This window comes from Pygocentrus nattereri, chromosome 20, assembly GCF_015220715.1.
Source record: "Pygocentrus nattereri isolate fPygNat1 chromosome 20, fPygNat1.pri, whole genome shotgun sequence".
In the NCBI taxonomy this organism is placed as follows: domain Eukaryota; kingdom Metazoa; phylum Chordata; class Actinopteri; order Characiformes; family Serrasalmidae; genus Pygocentrus; species Pygocentrus nattereri.
Window position 1 is genome coordinate 20458366 of NC_051230.1, and position 22643 is coordinate 20481008.

Genomic DNA, 22643 nt, shown 5'->3' on the forward strand with positions numbered 1-22643 from the left:
ACAGTGGTAGAAAACTATTTCATATTTTTAAAGGTCATTTTTCACTTTGGCATGGCTGACAATATGTTTTGGGATGGTTCTGGGGGGAAAAAGGTTATTTTGGAGCCCTGACTCTTCAGGGATTCACCCGGTTGCTTTCAGTTGCTAAGTTCACCGTCACATTCTTGCTTCTTAAAATTGTACCATGCAGTTGACTTTGACTCCTAGTATTTCAGGTCTAAACATTGTGTTAGCTCTCTTGTGTAAGCCCAACATTTGCACACTGTGAATTTTCCCCCTGTGATACTGTGGTGTTTTGTATTATTGTCATTTGATCCAGAGAATAGCCTGATCACTTTCACACCAATTATCTGATTACTTACCTGATTTGAATTCTATCAAAGTAGTCCAAAGTCAACTGGAAACAGATTTCAGACTTTTACTGTCTGAGACTTTATACTAAAATCAATTTGCTTTGAACGGCCCTGTACATTCATTAATCGTATATAAACAAATAATTGAACATTCCATTTTGTTACGACCTATACAATAAGAACTCCTCTGGAACTTTAACAAATGTTTTAGTAGTAAGTGTTGTGGTAGTGACAATTTTCAAAACCGCTAGCCAGTACATGACTTAACAAACACAGTTTACACATAACATTATAGTATTAATTAAATAATTAATTAACAGTTTACTTAATTTCTGAAAATATGTGTATGGTAGTGACTTCATAATGTTACCCGCTGATTTTCAGACTTTTAGTCACCTTGTGGCCGTGAGGGACAGGGATGCAGTCTCGCTTCCTGCTCTAAAATGCAGGGGCGTGGATAAACAAGGCTCCGCCTACATACTACAACTGTGTTTTGGTAGTGACATGACAACGTGGGGCAGTGTTTTTTAAAATGTTTTTTATTTAAAAATTAAGCTTATGCTATGTCTAAATCTTTCACTGTCACTAAATTTTAAGTAGTATTTTCACTTGTTAATATTTAGGCATTAGGGTTTTAGGAGTGTGGGACAGACACCTCCTAATACACAGTACCATATAAATGATTATTTTACATGTATTTAGCTTATTGCTATCTAAATTAATGCCTTTAGTTTAAATAAAGCATGACAATCATTTGAAATATCCAAGGCCTGAATACACACACACACACACACACACACACACACACACACACACACACACACACACACACACACACATATTCCAAGCTGCTTCTCCTTCTGGGTTGTGGAGGGTGCTGGAGCAAGGCCTGAATACTTGGTACAATAATCCATATGCCCTGAAAATAAAGCTGACAGAATGCACATTAAGTTATTAATTCATTTCAAATCTAATGTACTATAGAACCTCAACTTTCAAGTCCAGTGTGTTACTGACCACTATGTATATGTAATGAAAGACCTGAACCATGATCCACTGCTTTAGTGAGCCAAATTGGCTGGGGACACGATGTAGTGCGCTTCGTAATCGAATTAGCCAGTGGAACAGTTCAGGTTTTGGCAGTCTTGTTACGGCATAAATCAAGGTCAACTCAATTTCAGTTCAATTACCTTCTGCTGGCTCGGCGACTGACCCTCCAGAGTTTAACTAATCAGACTTTAAAATGGGAAAAAGAAAGTGTCGGCCATCTAAGACACTACTTTAGTGTTTTACTGTGTGCTTAAAGTAATATAGGCTCTGAGTGCACGCAGAGTATAATGCTGCAGCTCTGAAGCATTTGAAACTGCCCTAATAACACTACAGCAATGGAAGATATATTGGAGGATTCTCCATAGACAGTGACTAAGCTGTTTGTCTGTGGCAAATGGTGTGGATCTGAACTTTACCTTAGAGGCCCACCAAAGATGTCACTTCCCCTGCTGAACTGATTTATCAGACATATATATATATATATATATATATATATATATATATATATCACAGCTTACCTATTGGGCCTATACAAGGCTCTATTAGATTAAACATGTCAGTTAGACTGAAAGCAGAGAGCGTAGAGCTACCTCTCACTGTTTATACGCTCCTCTGGTGCTTTGATTTTAGCTGTGCCAGGCTGCAGTCAGAGCATACCCAGTTTATGACTGAAACAAGCCACACAATATAATGCAAAATTTTGGTTATCCTGGTCAAATGACATGTTCTGCACAAATAATGTACAATTACTGTTTATTAGCTGATTTTAACATATTGGGAAAAAAATGTAATATGGTGCCTGTGCGAAAGTTATGGCACATTGACTCATGTCACATTGAAAAATGACACGAGCAATGATTGATTTGGCAAAAAATCTAATTTACACAACTTTCCTCATGTTTTACCCCAGGTGTAGTAAATTGGCTGAGGCGTGTTTACAATGGGAGTTGCAAGCCTATTGTTACTAGCAAACACTAGAACTCAGTAGTCACCCAAATAACCTAAATCATCTCTGCAAAAACACATCCTCAAAATTGATCTCAACCTGCTTGACCTGTGTCCAGTTTATAAATACAGAGAATGGTGTTGTCTGAAATTGCTGCCTGTAGCAGAGGTGTTTAGTTCATTTTATAGTCAGGAGTTATTCATATTGTGCTCTAAACCACTTCGGCAAGTCTTGTTGAAACCCTGGATGCAATTTGAGGAGGTTGAGAGAAGTTTTGCAGAAACAATTTGGTCTATTCAGGTGACCATTGAAATTTAGTGTTTGTTAGCAACTGCAATGCTGTTCTCTGTAGAGTCTGTGTTTACATATTTTTGCTTAGAAAATTAACAAAACCCTGTAACGTAATGTAATTGTCAACCCCTGTAATTAAGTAAAGCAAAGAATTTCAAGATAAAAATGTTTGCAGCATTTTAAATTTTTTTTTGTTTGATTTTCATATTTTTTGAGAAATATCAGCAACACTTTTCAGATGCTGAGATTTTCATTGGGAGTGACAAGGCTGGACAAGATTAGAAATCTTTTGAGCAGATCAGAGGGACAGTGAAGGTAGAGCAGTTTGGCGATAAAGCCAGAGAGACCAGGTTGAGATGGTTTGGACATGTGTTGAGGAGGAATAGTGGATATATTGGTCAAAGAATGTTGGAGATGGAGCTGCCAGGTAGAAGGAGAAGAGGTAGACCTTAGAGAAGTAGTGAAGTGGATGTAGTGAAGGTGGACATGGAGATGGTTGGTGTAAAAGTAGAGGAGGCAGTGGATAGGGCAAGATGGAGGCAGATGATCCGCTGAGGCAACCCCTAAAGGGAGCAGCCAAAAGAAGAAGAAGAAGAAGAAGAAGAAGATCAGCATCACTTTTCATTGTCTGTTTATTTAATGATGAGTGGACCAATATAGAAAATGTTTAAAATGACTTGGGATAAAATTCTGTTACATTAAGGTTAAAATTTTTTTTGATGCTCCTTTAAAGTTACTGTTTCTGAGAGGCCAGGTTGTTTTATAACAGTGATGACACACATGTCATATAGTCACTTGACACCATTTGCCCCTCATCTGTTTTTTTAGCATCTTCTATATTTGCTAGCTAAGGGACCTATAGCTTTACTAGGTCTTAGAAGTTTGATAAGAAGGTTAATGTAGGGAAAATTATGCCAGTGTATGGCACAAACATGCAGAGTTGTGGGTGCACAGTCTTTATTGGCATTTATAATACCGCTAGGCAAATGAGACCTCCAGCCAATCACAATACTTTCTACCATGTGCTGTGTTTCGGTGTTTTGTTTTGGTGAAATGAGGTATTTACATACTTCTGCAAAAGTAAATTACTTTGGTTAATGATCTTTAACCATGTGGATTCACTAATCCATCTTAATGCATTGCAAGGTGTACTGCAATCACAGTATGTCTCCATATAATCACAAAACTAGTGTTTTGTCCAAATGCAGAGGAGTTTTCTAATTGGTATCTGCCTCATTGCATCCTGCTGGCAGACTTTTGGTTTCTATCTCCTGTGCACTATCATATTGAATCATTTTCATTTTCAGCACTAATGTGCTTGGGAATGCTGCAGCGGCTCTTCAACAAAAACACCTGGTGTGGTACTGACTGAAAAGTACCTGATGTGCCAGCAACAAATGCTAAAGTGGGTTTTGACAGCCCCACAGCAGCCACACTGACTCTGTCACTTGAGCTATGGTTCCTCAGTAGGGGTCAGAGGGGTCACCTGAACAGGCACTTCTAAAAGCAGCCCGGCTGCATGAGCGCGGTTAATGTTTATGTTTAGTGACTTGCTTCTTTTAGCTCCTCCTGAATGTGTGAGTGCTGTGGTCTCAAAATGGGGGTTGAGAATGTGTGAATTAATGAGGGGAACTCCGAAGTAGTGCAGTTCAAACGCCTTCAGCCCACGTATCATCGCTGCCGGAACAAAACCTCTCATCTGCATTTTTGTTGTTTTTTCCATTTTTTGACAGTAATTTGAAAATACCAGCTGCCTTTTACATTGTGTGAAAGATTCCTGATGAAAGGACTAATATACATGCTCCAGAATTGCTTGGAATACATGTTTTATATTAACTTACATTGGATTTTTAGGAATTTTTTATCTTGTGACATTATCAGTTTTAGAGATAAAAGATTTTTGGCCCATAGTGATGATGTATTGTGTGTGACAGTATACTCATGAAGTTATAAATCGAGTGTAATTTGAAAAGCATTGAAAAGCAATGAAAAGCAGTGAAAAGCAATTCCAGTGTTAAGTTTTGTTTTGCTTCTTTTCTTTGCTGCCAAGCATGGTTTCTTGCCAGGAGTGGACGTGTCACTTCACATTCACTCATGTTGAGCTGATGGCAGACTCGAAGCTACAGTTACTCATTATCACCTCTTGAGGTATAAATTGTTATTATGAGACAGCTTGTGCTGGGGTAGCTAGTTGCATGCTAACATCAGTAGATAGGATTGCAACTCAAACGTCTTTGACATAACATCAGTACTGTTGCTTATTCACATCCAGTTAATAATTTTAGTTCATTTTGGAATGTTTTTCAACTAAAAATCTTGCAAATTGCTCCTTAAAAACACTTGATTTGAAGTTTAAAAAAAGCATATAAACTAAAAATAAAAAGTAGGTCTAAGCTGCATTAGATGGCATGTGTTGGCTAAAGTGATATAATTGAGAAAATACTAGAAAATAGTGAGAAAAAAATGAAAAAAAAATGGAAAATGTCATTATTTTGACCTGTAAGCCAACACAGGTGACCCTTAGCTGACATAACAGATTTGCCCGTTAGCATTCTTCTTCAAGCTGCTTGAGCTGTTCTATGACATTATGTTAGCGCAATTCACTCTCCTTGTATGGTAGCATTGTAATAGGGGGTGGTGGGTGGAATTGGCCATGAATAAATTGGTGTTCATATTGGTCCCAGACCTCCGAGACCAGGTCTGGTGGTCATATGTAGCGTAATAATTATATCTCTCTCAGACTCACACACAGTATCACTCATTGCATTACATTGTTTCAGCTGAGCAAAATTCCATTAGTGTGTGGCTCCTGTGTGTGTGGTGTGCTCAAAGAACGGTCTAGCAGAGACTGCTAGATAAGCACAGTGCAGACTCTGTCATAACAGAAACCAGCTATTAAAAATTCATTCACTAGGGTGGCTTCTCATTTATGTAAGCTAGCACTGCAACAGAAAATCAATGTCAGGAAACATGCGTGCAAGGTGTTGACGACAAGACGATGGAGACGGATTCAGCATGTTGATGCAAACTTATTCTTTAAGGCCTTGATCTGCTCACTTAGATTACTATTTATGAAATCTGAAGAAATGACAGGGGTTTTGGCTCTGATAGTGCCTTATATTTTAATTAAGATTAGGCGTGTGCAGGGTGTTATCAGGCGAAGGCTTCTCTGCTAAAGCCAACCTCAAGAGCTGATTTTTGTTTTAATTCTGCAGCTGTTCTCCTCTGTAGTTGTGATGAAAAGCAAACAAGTGTCTATCAGCAGTGGTTTTCAACAGCTGTAGTTCGCTGCTGAAGCTACTGCTGCACGTACACTTCTCTCTGTTCAAAAAGCAATCTGAAACTTAATGGTAGTGCAGGATTCATTATTGGGATAGTGCTTACTTTTACTCTATCTCAGTCTTTCAGTTAGTGAGGTTGTGTGGCCTAGATTGTGTTCCTATACGTTCCTGCTAGAGCTTTAGTCGGCCTAGACATTTTGGTCCAATTGAAGTGGTACCGTGACAGAGTTCTATCTGAACTTAACTGCAGACTAACCCAATTCTGTCCGAGCCCAACTGTAATCTGACAGAATTCTCTCTGAAACTGACTGTAATCTGACAAGATCCTGTCCGAACCTTTAACTGCTGCCTGAATAATTATATCCAAACATGATTGTAGCACAACAAAATTTTGTCTGAATCTGACTGTAATCTGTCAAAAATGCTGCCTGAACCCAAGTGCAGCCCGACAGAATTGTACCTGACTATAGTCTGACAACACTCGTCCATAATCTGATTATAATCTGACAAAATACTGATTAAACCTGACCGTAGTCTGACAAGATTCTGTAGGAATCCAACTATAATCTGACAGAATTCTCTCTAAGCCTGACTGTAAACCTGCTATCCTTGTGGATCTTTGGAGACCTCACTGCAACAACATAAGTGACAACAGCATGCCCGTTTAAAATTCTTAATGAAATATTATCCATAATAAAAGTCAGGAGCAAGAATGAAGAAGTTAGGAATGGATGCAGGCTAATATCTTGGTAAATGCAGGTCATAAAGGGTAGGAGGTGGAGTGTTAGGATCCTACAATGTTTGGGGCATACATGGTTGTGTCTCCTCAGGTTCAGACGGATATTTCAAGTTTTAAATTCTGTTTCTGCCACAGCCTGGATTATTTCTAAACCATGGGGCTCCATACTACCTCTCTGGACAGTCTGCTAACATATTGGCTGTAATATGAGGTAGCACAGCCAGTCATTCAAAGCTGCTCCCATTAAGACATCTGTGCCAAGAGGCACTTCAGGTGCCGTGCCGAAACGTTTGGGCTGTCATCACCCGCTCAGAATGTCGGGATGGCTTCCCAGGATAGCTGTCAGTGATATGTGAATTGAAATTCAAGCAGAAGGGATTTCTGATCAGTAAGTGAATACAGAGTCTTTCACATAAATCTCAATTATTATGCAACTCCAAGCAGCCCAGACATTCAACTGTTTTCTTGTTTTTATTTAAGCTTATATGTGTTGGTCTCATTATTGCTAACTTTCAAAGAAGACTACAAAAACAGTGAATTTACTGGATTGTCCACTACATTATTAAGGAAATACATTGCATATCTCAATATAGTTACAGCAAAAAGTGAACACATGTTGATGAAATATCTTCTTTGCATGGAAACGATGTACATGTTTGAAGCAAATGATTTCGGGGCATCACAAAACAGGTTTTAAGCACAAATATGAAAAACCTTGTAGACTCTTTTGTCATACATATTTTTCTTTGCTATTAGAAGACCGTTCAAATGGATGGAGATGAAAGTGCAAGGATAACACTGACTTTCCATTTTCATTTCCTTGCTTGCTTTTGTGATTGACTTACACCTTCTAATGTTGATGTTGCAGAATTTGTGTATTACTGCTAGTATGACTTTTTGCCTTCTTGAGAAAAGTCAATACATTGTTCTTTCATTATGCAATATTTTCATATCCTTCTTATTATGAAATACAACAGAACACTGTATAACACTGTATAAATTATATTTGTCTCACAGTCTTTTTTTCTTCAAATGGGTAGTCCTTGTCCTATATCAGCTCAGATACACTGCATGTACACCAAAAAATAAATAACTGGGGCACCCCTCCTAATTATTGAGTTTAGGTGTTTCAGCCACACTCTTTGCTAACAGGTGGGTAAAATTAAGCCTTGCAGTCTTGATAGACAAACGCTGGCAGTGCAATGGGTTGTACTGCCACTTTCACCACGTCAGTTTGTGAAATGTCTGTCCTTCTAGATCTTCCCCATCAACGTCAATTGCTATTATTATGAAATGGAAGCGTCTAGGAGCAACAAGAGCTTAGCCACAAAGAAGTATACCATGCAAATTCACAGAGCAGGGTCAGTGAGTACTGATGCATGCACTGCTTATTCTCTGTTGAATCAGCCACTACAGAGATCCAGATTGCCTCTGGAAGCAACATAAGCAAAAGATCTGCATGTTATCTTCACAAAATGAGTTTCCATGTCCGAACAGCTAAATATAAGCCTAAGATAAAAATGCACAGACTGGAGGCTTCTCTGTCTGGCTGTCTTGCAGTCTGACAGACGACTCTGGGTTTGGCGAATGCCAAGAAAACATTACCTGCCTGACTGTGTTGTACCAAGTATAAAGTTCGGGAGAGGAGGGATAATGCTACGGGGTTGTTTTTCTGCAGTTAGCCTAGGCCACTTAGTATCAGTGAAGGGACTAAGCGCTCCAAGACATTTTGGACAGTTGTAGAACTTTGTGTGAGCAGTTTGGAGAAGGCTCCTTTCTTTTCCAGCATGTCTGAGCTCAAGTGCACAAAGCAAGGTCCATAAAGGCTTGGTTGGGTGAGTTTGGCGTGGAAGAGCTTGACTGGCCTGCACAGAGTCCTGTTCCTCAGCCCCTTTGAACACCTCTGGGATGAACTAGAACAGAGATCACAAGCCAGGTCCTCTCATCCAACAACAGTGTCTGACCTCACAAATGCTCTTCTGGATGAATGGGCACAAATTCCCACAGACACTCTCCAAAATGTTGTAGAAAGCTTCCCAGAAGAATGGAAGCTGTTATAGTTACAAAGAAGGGACCTACTCCACATTAATGCCTATGAATTTGAATAAGATGTGATAAAATGTCCTGTAGATGTGATGTACAGGTTTTAATTTTGTCCATATGCTGTATGTTATCTGTCTTAAAAACATTCAGTTGTAGCTCATGGTCAGCAGCCTGGTCAGGCTTACTAAAGACAAAATCAGTGCTTGAAATATTTTCCCTCATGAAATATGAACATGGGTATAAATGATTTAGTTGTTGAATAGAAAAAAAACCCACAAATATTAATATAGCTTAGGCTAATGGCATAATTAGAATAATAAGGCTGCAGTAATGGTAGCCTATAAGTTTGAAATAGCAAGCTTTAGCCATATTATTGTTTCCGAAGTAATCTCTGTGTGGACTGTGTGTGATATGTATAGCAGGAACTACTATACCATACGTAGGTTTCTGACCAGAAACATGACATTTTTATTTTCTCAGGTTCAAGCAGGCTTCTCTATGGCATTCATACATTAGCTGTCATGCTGAAACAGGTCACTGAAGGAAGGTGCTGTGAATACAGCTCTTCAGCCTAAAATTTAGGCTTAGGAACACTCATAGGAGCAGCCTTTCAGTCAACATAAGCTGCTTTCTACTCTGCATACCAAAAACATACTTAGAAAGTAGGAAACTTGGCCTGACATAATGCATGATGAGCACTTCCCAACCTCCTGCAACTGTATTGTTAATAGATGATGGTTTAAAGGTGTAGTCAGACAAAAACAAATTGCACGTAATTTCAAAAAGCCCACTTCATATATTGACTGAACTATAGGCAAGTCAGCCTAGAGCTTAAAATGGAGTCCTTATGTTGTTAGTTTAGATCATTTGTCTACATTAGAGCCCCATGCTTGTTGAGATGTAGTGAGTTGACAAGTGTGCATGTTCAAGGTCATTTTCATTTCTATTACTTTTTTGCACCACAGCCCATAAAATGATAGTTATGCCGCAGGCAGTGTTCTTTTTGTCACCATATTGCGTACCATAACTGTTCTACAGGCCTATATATCCAATAGCTCCACTAGCTCTTTGTCTGAGCAGAGTTCTGTATTATGAAAAGGTTTAAAATGCCCCAAGGGGACACCTCCTTTTTTAGCCTGTCTGATTATCAGATCAGCTTTGGCTAAGGGACGCAATGGTAACATCTCTCGGTCTTATCTACTAATGTTCTGTACCGTTACAATGTTGGATTACTGTCATATGCAAACGTTTGAACAGACATGTTTTGTTGATTTTCTAAGTGGAAATAAGTCCTGTACAGGAAAATGAAATATGGCATATTTTAGCTAATTTTATTGCAGTTTCTGTGTCTTTGACAAAATTAACACATTGTTGGTGTTTTTTTAAAAGTTTCTTTTCCCAAATGTTAGAATCAGCAAATAAACAGTAGTTGTGCATTAAAATCAACACATCACCAAAACATATGTGCACAACTGTACATACGACACTGTTTGTGTCTTCATTAGTTGCCTGAAACAGTACAATTGCATGTCTCTCAGATCTGCACAATATAAGGGCTCAACAGAGTGTCTGATACCTAAATGAGAAAAGAAGTATTTGCACTAACTGTAATAGGGCCTCCATTTGTAAGAATGTCGAGGCAAGCACACAGTACTTTCAGTTGATTTAAGATGGTGTAGTATGAAGGCAATGTTTTAGGGACAATGATTCAGGCATCTGTGATTTATGTAAGTTGAGCTGAGAAAACTTGGTGTGGCCAAAGGACCTTGCATGTGTTATTGATGGTGACACATGGGGAGAGTTTTGACTGACATTGAGAGACACTTAGGGCAACGAAGAGGCAAATTAGCTCAATACAGATTTGACATACATAACATTTCACCCCAGTAAAACTGTACAGAATGGGAGTGTTATGTGATTATATGATGGAAGGGAAACAAGAAGCTGGTACATCTATTCATACACTATCGGGATGTAAATTGATCTTGCCTTTCCAAACTCTCTTGGAAACTGGCTTGGTAATGATATTCCAGTCTCACCAAGGTTATATGTATTGGGAGACAAAACTGAGATCTGCTACATTAATGAGAAGCTATTCTCTTATAATTACATCGTATAGTTATGGCAGCCTGACAGATTCTCAGGTGGTGGAAGGAGACATGAACCCCAACAAAGTGGGTTGATTCTTTATCTGAATGTGCCTTCTATCAAAAAGTGTAAGCACAATTACAAAAGAAACAAGCATTGGGAAAATTGGGAAGTGTATTTCTCTGTATTAGAATGAATGTGTTTGTTCATATATATATATATATATATATATATATATATATATATGTGTGTGTGTGTGTGTGTGTGTGTGTGTGTGTGTGTGTGTGTGTTTTTCCTAAAAGCTGTCCAGTTCTGTGCCTCATTTGTGTAGATTTTCACGTTTTCTTGTAACGTCTTATCGTGCCAGCCATACAAAAAGAAAAACAAAGATGATTTGGTGCAACAAAACTTTTAAATCTTGTTTCTGAATAATTGCGAATTCAAAGTTGCAAACAAAATAATTGGGATTGTAATGTTCCCATTATTGTGCAGCCACATTGGCAGTTGATCATAAGTTTCATAAACTGCGAAGGCTGCATATGTTTAGATGTGTGACAAGTCAAAGGGTTTTTTTCATGATTTTCCGTGTTTTTGACTGGTTACAGAACAATACGTCTTGGAAGCCAGAAACCTGTCAAGACTGCACCTGCCACGGCGATGTTGTCATCTGCAAAGCTACACGTTGCCAGAATCCTCAATGTGACTTTCAAAGGGTAAGACTGATGCTCCTAGACTGAATTCTAAAAGTAAATTGCTGGATAGATTAATGGACGGAAGGATGAGCAGATCAATTGATTGATGGCTGAATGAGCAGATGGATGGACGGATAGGGATCTGGAAGATGAATAAACGGATGGCTGGATCAGCCTGACGGCAGTATGTATGGATGAATAACTGGAAAGATAAATGGATGCAGGAGGCTGTATATTCTCATTGTCATTCTAATAGATGGGCTGCAGGTTTATTATATTCACGCTACTTTTTGCTAAAATGAGAACAATAAATTTTAGCTCCTGTTTTGTTCTTTCCTGCAACTACGCAATCTAGTTAAACTTTACAGAGTCAACAATCAATTCTTCTGGCAACTTTTCCAATGGCTTCCATTTAAACTGCAATAAAACTCAAGACATTGTGCTCACCGAAGCATAGGCCCAACCCTGCATTATCAAGCCTTTATTATCTTTTATTATTCTTCTATAAACTTGAAAGCTATTAGACTATCTGACTGATGGTCTGCTTTTGCTTATTCATCAATATCTCATTTTGTCAATTAGCAATTCTATTAAGGCTAATGCTAGCATGCTAACTTGGCTGTTTGGATATGTTCCCAGGGCGAGCGCCTGAGAATCCCTCCTAACAAGTGCTGTCCAGAGTGTTTCCCACAGTCGGCCGGCTCCTGCCAGTACCGGGGGGCAGTTTATGGGGTAAGTGACACTCCTGCGGACAAGGCCCACAAGGCCCCAGTCTTGCCTCCTGGCAGATCCTGCCACTTCTCGTGGAGTGCTGAGTGGTTGATGCTTTAGTTAATGCACAGTTGTGTTATTGTTGGTGTCCCGCTCTTCCCTGACACAGTGAAACTCTTGTTTGTTGAAGTCGTCCTCCTAACAAGCCACTTGGTGCCCTGTTTAAGATTCTGTTAGTGTAGCTTCCAGCTCGAGTGCCATTTGCTTAGGGAAGCCGGCTGTGTTGGCTGAGGGGCCTAATTCCGTAATTAACTTGCTCCATGTTCATGTGAACTTTTGAACAACGCAGAGCAGTTGTTTAAATTAAAGAGCTTTTAACCAACTGTTTATTTCTCCTGAATCATAAGTTATGTCATATCCTATATGCTGAAGTGGAAGCTCACATTTTTTAGGAGATAATATATTTTTTTTAAATATTAGTGTAGTTTTGAAATGTATTTTCTTGCTTTCTTTGAAAACATCAGCTGCCCTTTACATTGTGTGCACATCATGAATGGACCAACAGAAATGACTCAAAATTACTTGGAATGAAATGTCAATATATTTATGCACATTAAAAGTGATGAAGGGTTTTCCCTCCTCCAGTAAAGTTGCCGTTTTGGAGGTATAAGCTTTTGATATATTTTAAAAGGCCCCTGTCCTACATTTTACATTATTCTAATTGTCCTATATTGTAACTCATTCAAAAAGCAGCCTGTGTGGAAACACTCCTTATAACTTCAGCATGAATAGGTGAAGCTAAACTGCTGTAGGCTGAACAGGCATATATATAAGTGGATATCTATCAGTGCTGGTATTTCTAGGCTTCCCTTTACTTGTTAGCTTCAAAGCTTCAAAAGTTTTGATTAACCCTGATAGCAAATTTTGTTTAAAGGAAATAAATATCATTAAAACTCCCCTGATATCTTGATTATAACATACATAACCTCATCATTGTTATTCAAATAGAAAGACTTGACTATGTTTCCAGATGAATAGACATCCTAAATTTATATGTACATATGTTTCTAATATATAATGACACACAGTAAATGTACTGAAATAAGTATTTAAAATGTATGTAGGTATGCTCTCTGTAGAGAATATGTTCTTACTTCTACTTAAAATAAACTGTACATTCTTTGATCGAGCCCCGCGACCCTGAGTGAGAAGCGGCTTAGAAAATGGATGGATGGATTCTTTGATCGAGACCCCCAGACTTTCATGTGTATATTTCTTCTGTATGATGGTTTGGCATTGAAAAGTTTTATTTAGCTTGAGGAGCTTTCAGGGACCTTTAGCTACCGTTGATGCCATCACACAGTATAAGCAAACAGCCACTCTCCCACAACCTCCTAACCTCTCTCGCTCTGTCTCACTGTTCGTCTGTCTCTTCAGCATGACAGCCAGTGGAGTGAGTCCAAGTGCTCAGTGTGTACATGTTCTCTGGGGAAAGCGACCTGCGTCCCTCCTGCCTGCCCTCAGCTCAGCTGTGGGAGCGGTCAGAGCCCTTACATCCCGGTTGGAGAGTGTTGTCCTAAGTGCACTCAAAATGGAGGTAGGAGTGTCGTACAACTGAGACCACCCAAGTGCAGAGTGAAAACACTAGTGTTAAAATGACTCCTGACCAACTGTAAAAAAACATTGTTGTACCTTTTTACATTGTTTGTACCTTGATGAATGAAAAACGTACCTGCACTGATCCTTTATTTTTCACAGTCTAGCTGGATAGTTCTTTAAGTTAATTTTCTACATCACATATGCTTGTTAGCATCACAGTTATGTTTATTAGCCTCGAAATCAGTGGCTAGCTGTCAGGATTTGTTTAGCGTCATAGGGGATCCCAGTGGTCGTGTGATGTGTTTGTCTAATGCATGCTGAGAGAACACTGTGGATGCAAACAGAAATCAGGAATTCCTGGCTGAAGGGTGCAATAGTGCTTCACATAATACTACACAGCATAATAAATTACATATTAAATACTAGCTTTAAACCGGAACGCCCCTTTAACTAATCTCAAACAGACATGCTTATGTAGTTTCTGACACTGTATGACATTCTGTTAGCAAAGCAAATGGACAAAAGTACATCACACAGCTAAAACGTGTCATTTATCTGTACTTTTGTCTATTTTTATAGACAAGAGTATGTCATACAGTATCAAAAATTGGTAAGTGGTAGCTGGGGGGAGGAGGGGGGGGGTGATCTCCATCTGCTTCGCTTCTCTTGTAGCATGTACAAGGTAAAATCACCACACCATGTTGTCCATGAAATTTTTACAGCAGCACTTTGACAAGTTCACATTGAAATAGGAACTTGCCTCAGAAATAGGAACTTGCTTTGATTCACCTACACTGCATCCCGTGTACTATACATCTGCCAGGGCCATTATTTTTTCATCACTCATGTATGTTATGTGGCGTTCAGGCTCAGATCTGGATCTCTCACGCATAAATGTTTGCAATGTTAGTTTGGAGGTTTTTTTTTTAAGTTGCCTGGATGCCTCAGCGGTTGTATAATATGTGTTCTTCATTCAGGGTTTCACACTGTCTGTGCTTATTGTGCTTATAGCTTTAGCTTTTGATGCTATGTATTACAAACAATATTACAGAAACGCCATAGGCTGCATGTTCCACCAATTCAGAGTCAGTTCAGAGCAGGATTCGACAGGGAAAGGTAAATTAGGTAAAACTGTTCACAGCTAGATTGTAAAGCAAAACTAAGTGCCTTAAACTACTGTTTACCATGTCAGAATACTTAGTGATAGTCCAATAAAAAAAGTTTAATGTACACAATTTTCCCCTTAGCCCAGATGGGAAGACAGCCGAGACCTGTTGGGCATCTGAAGTTTACTTCTTTAGTTTTGCGCTGCAGTAACAAGGCTAATGAAGATAAAAAGAGACGGCTCACGTTCGATACAGTGTGCAGATAACATTGGAAAGAAAGAATGAAACACATGCGATTATGTAACAAATCTAGCCTGAAATATCACAGAGCTGTTGGTAGAACAAGGTAGCCTAAAGCAATGTTAGGGATGTTCAGCTGACACCTTTTTAAATGCAAGATGTACTGCATCTCTTGCTTTAAAAGAAGCAGGACACACTTCTTAGGGGACGGGTTAACGCACTTGATTGACAGGTAGGTAAACATAAGACAGCAGTTTGATAGAACGTGAAAGGTGTCTATGCTGTACTAGGTTTTCATGTCCCATATGCATGGCTGTATTTGTTTGAGCATGGCACTCTAGAAGACCATCTTAAGTGAAGTGCTACAATTATTGAATTATTGACTTGATATCATCGATAATTAAGGTTTCAGTATCTACATCGGAAAAGAATCAAGTGGCGTCTACCGTTTCTATTGCTATGGTGGTAGTGGCAGCCCTTCTTTCTTTTTTAAAAGTTGGTTGGAATTCTTAGCGGTTGTATAATACATGTTTTCTTTGTCGCTGTTGCCACACTGAAGAGCGTGAAGCCTCTTTGCGCTTGTGGCTTTAGCTGTCTCTGAGCTTTCCAAGCTCCTCTTGACGGAGCCCCCTGAGAGGGGTGCTCTGTCCGCGCTCTTCTCCAGAATAGAGCAACTGTCTGAACCACTGAATCGCTGTCAATTAGCTTTATTGTTATTCAGGAGTTTTACAACTTGCCATTTACAGCAGCGCACTTTAAGCCCAGTAGAGCCATTTGTGAAAGTGTGATTGACAATGTTTTGGAAGATACTGGTGTTTAAATGAAAGAACGTTCACACAGATTAGAAAAAACAGCTGTTTCTGCATTTTAGAGTAATAGTAAAGATAGTAAAACCACAAAGTAACACTTGAGGAATTAAAGGGCCTATATCCTCAATTTTTCAGTTTTTTTTATCTTGATATCCACTTATAACATTTGTATTATTTTATGTACCAAGGACAGTCAATAATTTTTACATGACCATTTTCCAGTCTTTCTTTAATCCCTTAATAAAACACTGTTTTCATTACTGTGACTTTAAGGCTGATATATGTAAATGAGCTCTGTTCTGCATTGTACCTCATTCTAAAAGCTGTCTGGGTTGAAACACTCCTTATAACTTCACTGTGAATGGGCGGGGCTAAAGTGCTGTAGGCTGAATGGGCGGATATGTGTAAATGCTTTGCTTTGAGCCATCAGTTTTCTATGATATGGGCCCTTTTAACAATGCAAAACCGTCTTCTGTTTTTGTTTTTTTTCTGTTTTCGAGGTAGCCTCCCTTTGGTTTGATACAGCTTTAAACACACTTGGTATTCTCTCAAGCAGCTTTATGAGGATCCGTCTGTTTCCAGCAGGCTGAAGTTTTGGAGAAGATCCACATATACTGGGACCTTACTGACTGCTGAAAGCTTAGGGGGAGAAACAGAAATGAAATTCATATAAAGGCACCAAATTCACTATTAACATTTGTGTTACAAAAAAAATCATCTTTTAAGTAGAAGTCTTTAGATGAGAAGGTCCTTAAGATTATGAATAACATACATTGAGTCAGGTTTGCGTGATCTTTTGCCCGGTACTGTGCATAGCTAGTACTTCACTCTCTCTCTGTCACATGTACACATATCCTCACTAATGCATGACTTCTCCACAGCTTCATGCTCATGGGAGGGTGAAGTGCGCAGAGATGGTGAAGAATGGACCCCCAGTCCCTGCACCAAGTGTAAATGCCAGAATGGACAAACACACTGCTCTACTGTTGAGTGTCCATCCATCACATGCAAGCTGGTCAGTACAGCAACCAAAATAAATTATTTGGTATAAGTATTACTTTTATGAATGTAACCATGGTGTCAGCTGCACAAACTACAGTTATATGCAAAAGTTTGAACTGATAGAATTACATTTAATAATTTTCTAAGGAAAAAATAAGTTAACACATCCATTACAGATAACACACATATGGCATTTTTCTTTTTTATTCTGAGCTTAACATATTAAAAAATAAAACACAAAACATAAAATGTGCCATAATTTTTGCACAAGTGAAATGTTATGTTTTTTTTTGTTGTTGTTTTTCCAAAATGTCAGCCGGTAAACTATAATTGTAAAATGTGCAGAAGTGTGTTCTCTGTAGAGGATGTATTCACTTGTTTGTACATAGAAGATAAACAAAACATAATCGAGTAAAGAATGTTCAAACTCTTGTATACATTTGTATCCTTTGTTTATCATTATTGCAGTAATAGGGCTTTACAGTAGATATTTAAATATTGCTGTGAGGGTTCCATTGCATTCAGCCTCGAGAGTGTTAGTCAGGTTATGTACTGATGTTGGATGATTAGTTCTGGATCAGCCACTCCAACTCATCCCACAGATTCCATCACTCCAGACCAGGCTTTTCTACCACTACACAGCCCAATGCAGGGGGGGGTTTAAACTCTTGTAGCTGACCCTGATGTGCAGAGACTCGAAAGCATCCTGTTCTGTTGGCAGTGCTTTTCTGTGGAGATTGTACAAGCTGTGTGCAGTTGTCTCTAATGTGTGCACCATAAGGTAGCTGAATTCACTAATTAATGCTAAAGTCAGAGAACACCCGTTTTGCACTCTACAGCCACCTTAACCCTTTTATCCTTCCAGCTTTTAAAATCTAGAAAAAGAGACTAGAACACTGAAGCTGGACATCTGAGACGTGCAGTAAGATTTTATTCACAGACAACTCTGGATTTGTAATATTTGAATATTGTGAGAAGCAGAAAGTGCAGCCATCTTGTAAGACTGAACTTGCCAAGAAGCATAGACTTTTGCACAGCACTGTATGGAGAATTCTGATGCGTTCCATGGTGACATGTTTGTGTTTATTTTTGCAGAATGAAAACCTGGTGATCCAGCCAGGACGATGCTGCCCTCAGTGTGTTTCAAACCCCTGCATAGCAGCCGGCAAAGAATACAAGGTAAAGCCACGGGTAATGATGTAGTTGAGTGGAGAAGCTTGAGAGAAGAGGGACAGAGAGAGAAAACAAGAGTCCATTAGTCCTTGAAGATGAGGAGGAAAAGATGAGGCATTAAAGGAACTCTTTACATGTGGAGAGTTCACATCAGCATCGCATGTGCTTTCAGAGATTACACCAGAGATTCACATGTACATTCACAAGGGCTGTCCTCGTGGTTTCATCACTGGCTTCTGTTGCTCATAAAAACACACACTCATTCTTAATTTTCAGCACACTCAGTCCATCAAACATAAAGGTGCAAACAAAGAGCAAGGGCCAAAATTAAGTGAATTTCTAATGAGCAGTGCAGTACAGCACCGTACAGTGGGGTTACTATGAGTAGAAGAAGATCTTTTTTAACAAATGTGTAAAAATATTATTTAATTATTGGTTAGATCTCAATAGAATAACCAAGATAAGTGAAAAATCTAATGTTCAATTTTCCCCTGATCCCATGTGTAGTTTGTTATTCAGTTGTGTATTGGAACTACATGGCTGATGTGGCTAGCAAATAATGGAAGATTATAACACACCAGTTAGCTTTATGCAACTGCATGCCTAAATTATCACACAATCATCTCAATCTGTATTGAGTTGGTCAGTAATATCGAATAGACTTGCTTAAGTGGTGTGTGACTGTTATATGCTGTTTTCTAAAAAATGGACAAAAATATGTTCGAAACAACAGAAGCAGCCATATTGAAACGTGGCTTTCATACTCTTGCAAAAACATTTCGCTTATGATTTGTCTTTCAGTTGTTCTTTTGTGTTTTTCACTTCTGTTACTTGTTGGCTACATTAGCCTCGTAGCTCTTTTGTTAAAAAAGGAAGCAAACTTAAGACACTAAGGCCCAATCCCATTTCTTATTTTTCTCATATTTCTTATTTTTATCCCTACCCCTTGTTTTCAAGTGTCTCCCCCTATGAAATCCATCCATCCATCCATCCATTTTCTAAGCCGCTTCTCCGTCAGGGTCGCGGGGGGGTGCTAAGAAAGAGGTGGGGGATGCGATAATTATTTATAATCGCCTACCTCTAATTCTTCGGTGATATGAAGCTGAAGTCAGTTATTTGCCATTTTCTTGTTCAGATTTTCCCGTTCCACCTTAAATGCTGCACCATTAAAAGTGGAACAGGAAGTTTAGCTTGCTAGCAACTGTAACATCAGCATATTACTAGCGATTTTTATGTTGTCCTCCTCCTCTATCTTAACAAAAATCGAGACACCCTACCATAGGCGTGAATGCGCAAGGCAAAGGGCTAATAGTAGGGGTAAGGGGTGGAATGGGATTGGCCCCAGCATTCTTTTGCAGATTACCTACTTTTGAGATTGGGGGGAATTGTGTAAATTTGATTTTTTTTTGTCCACAATCTGTGTTCAGAGGGTTAAAGTAGCACTGTGTAAGATCTTCTGTTAGCCTGTTATGTTAAAACTGAAATAAGTAGCAGGAGAAAATAAACACTAATATCTGGTGGGCATGTGCTGCTGCAGCCTGAACGGTCGGTTGTTTGGGTCTTAAATGCAAAATCAACATTATACTTATGAAGAGATGATGACAATACTTCACTTCCATCCTCAGAAGACATGTTCTTTACCTGGTTTTGACTGTTGTCTTTGAATACTTTTTCAATGCGCTCACAGTCATGTGATTCATCCACTCGGGGAAGGGGTCAGAAGCACAACCGTCATTACAAAATGTTCTTTTACAAATGGTTTACAAATCCACAGAACTCATTTCTGTAGAATAACTCATTAGAAGACCTCTAAGGGAAAACTCTTTACTCTTTAACTTACTTTAACTTACTTTAACTCTTTAAATTCATTTTTTTCGGAACTATTCCCTTTAAAGCTGCGCAATCCTTATGATTCCCATTCTCAGTCCAAAGGACCATTTTCTTCCAAAAGCTAGGCTATGGTCCAGATCGAAGGCTCATCATTGGCACCCACTGTGTTTTTTCCTTTAAAACGTATGCACCAGCTTCTTTTCTGATGATATGACAAAGCAGACCATTCTATTTTACATTGTCTAAAACCAATGAGGAATTTTAAGAAAACCACAGAGGACCCACCTTTGGTGGCTGCAGTCTAGCTTTTAGCTGCAGTCTAGCTTTTGGAATGCAGCTCATGTTTTTTGTCCACCCTTTAATCTAAAACACCTGAACACTCAGCTTTCACAAGCTGGGTCAGGTGTTTTAGAGCTCAGGACAAGACTTGAAGTGATTGGAAGCTGCTTGTGTAATCAGCTAGTTAAAGTCAGTTAGATGTGGGGGTCTAATCAGGGGAATAAAGAAGCTGAAATAGAGAGATGTGTTTCTCAGTAGACCTTATCTAGGATCACATATTTGAAGGAACACGAGCACGGATGATCAAAAGAGTGGAATTCCGCCGAGCAGCACCAGGGAGAAGGAGGGGAAGAAAGACATAATGAATGAGTAAGAGAGTTGGGAAAGTGTGTGTGTGTGTGTGTGTGTGTGTGTGTGTGTGTGTGTGTGTGTGTGTGTGTGTGTGTGTGTGTGTGTGTGTACTTGTGTCAGACCTGGGTCTGGGTGTTAAAGCTTTTTTAAAATGGATGATGCCTGTGTGATGTATATAAAATGATGATGCTTTATAATTCTTTCCAGTATTAGGAGAAAAGACCTGACCCATTTACTAGATAGGGAAAAAGAGGAAGTCTAGCCATTCACTTACAACAGCTCAAACCAGCAGGACAATTTGCAGAGTTGGCTATTTTCATTGTGAAGTTAGTGAGAGCAAAAAATGGCCATGGATATGAGGAAACGAGAAATGGCAATAGCTTTATTCTCCTTTTATTCCCCTTTTTGTTGACTCTTACAAGCCCAATATCATGTAAAACAGAATTTTCTTTACTTTTTTGAGTTCTATATAAAGTATTTATATAAACACTGTTAAAGTTTCAAAACACATCATTCATTCTCCAGTTCATACAGTCCAAATATAGAAACTAAACTAGAAACTAAGCCATTTCAAATGTATTGTTTGTGATTTCACGAAATCCAAATGCATGTATCAGCCTACAGCAGTTTAGCCCCTCTCATTCACTCTGAAGTTATAAGGTGTGTTTCAGCTCGGACTACTTTTGGAATGAGGCACAAGACAGGACATCGACTCAGAACAGAGCTCATTTACACATTAGTCTTAACGTCACAGTGACAAAACCATCCCATTTAGTTCCAAGGGCTGGAAAATGGTAATGTAAAAATATATAATGACTGCTTTTGGTAAATAAAACCTCATGGGTATAATAAATGGACCTCAAGGAAAAAAATAAAATGCAAGAAAAATGTAGAATATGGACCCTTCAAGATAACAGGAGTGTTTAATATAAAGCAGAGGAAAGGCGGTCCACTCAGCGGCTATTTTGACCCTCAGGCAGTTATTTCCACTCATTAAAAGGCCAGTCTACTGCCTTTTACTGCCTACTGAAAATAAGTCCTCTACAGAGAACACACATCTGCACATTTAATGCACATTTACTGGTTTTTTATTTTGCTGAATTAAACATGCTTGGAAAAGAATCATAAGGTGTGGCTTTTGCAAGAGTTACGACACATTTTATGTTGTATGTTTTATTTTTTTCTAATATGTTACTTCTGTTCTGTAGAGGATGTGTTAACTTATTTTCACTTGCAAAATTTAACAAAACATCATTCTACCAGGGGTGTTAAAAGGGAGTGTTACTGGCAGTTTTCATCAGAATTAGTCTTTTGTTTTCTTTCAGGTTCAGTGTACTCTTCTAGTCTTACAGTCTACCTCTAGTCAGACGCCAGGTGGCTGTTCAGGACAGAACATTTTCATATAATTAAATCAAATCTTACCTTCATCCCTGCAGGGGTCTGTGGTGAACTATTAACCCTTTAATCATATTTTGTTCCCAGGACGGTCATCAGTGGCAGAAAAACAGCTGTACCACCTGCGTGTGTGACCGCGGCCAGTCACGGTGTCACATAGAGAAATGTCCCCCTCTTCACTGCGACAAGGTCAGAAACAACCCATAATGACCAGTACTTCATCACACGCAATAATACATAACAAGAGGAGCTTGAATACAGTGAGCAGCTTGATTTGGTCTCTTTCAGTGAAAGAGCACACAACAGCGGGCTGTAGTTTGGCAGTTATGTTTACGATTATAAACAGTGTTCTCACTAAGCATTTGAAAGAAAGAGCATTTGAAGGTTTTGCTGCAGGGAACTTGATAAAGTGGGCCAGACCCACTTTCTGTGATGCATCAATATAGTACACTACTGACATGTTTTTTGGTTTGTCTGATATTTTAAATAATTCATCAAATTTATAGGAGAAGCATATGCATGCATTTTTTCTCTACATCCAGTTTGACTAAATTGCTTCAGGAAGATTTCTGCTATGAAGTGATGCATCAGGAATTGTTAAAAGTGCATAATAAAACAAAGTGCATTTTTACAGTATATGCTCACCAGCCACTACACTAGAAACT

The 22643-nt window shown here is 38.9% G+C and overlaps 1 protein-coding gene across 1 annotated transcript in view; it reads left to right on the forward strand.

Moving 5' to 3' along the window:
* The window catches only part of fras1 (Fraser extracellular matrix complex subunit 1), a 203055-nt gene that overhangs the window by 46629 nt on the left and 133783 nt on the right, over window positions 1-22643 (forward strand). Inside the window, exons 3-8 of the mRNA XM_017705134.2 lie at window positions 11397-11504; window positions 12123-12215; window positions 13632-13791; window positions 16830-16963; window positions 18046-18129; window positions 22066-22167. Of these exons, the coding sequence (XP_017560623.2) occupies window positions 11397-11504; window positions 12123-12215; window positions 13632-13791; window positions 16830-16963; window positions 18046-18129; window positions 22066-22167 (681 nt within the window). The remainder of the gene's footprint in view (window positions 1-11396; window positions 11505-12122; window positions 12216-13631; window positions 13792-16829; window positions 16964-18045; window positions 18130-22065; window positions 22168-22643) is intronic.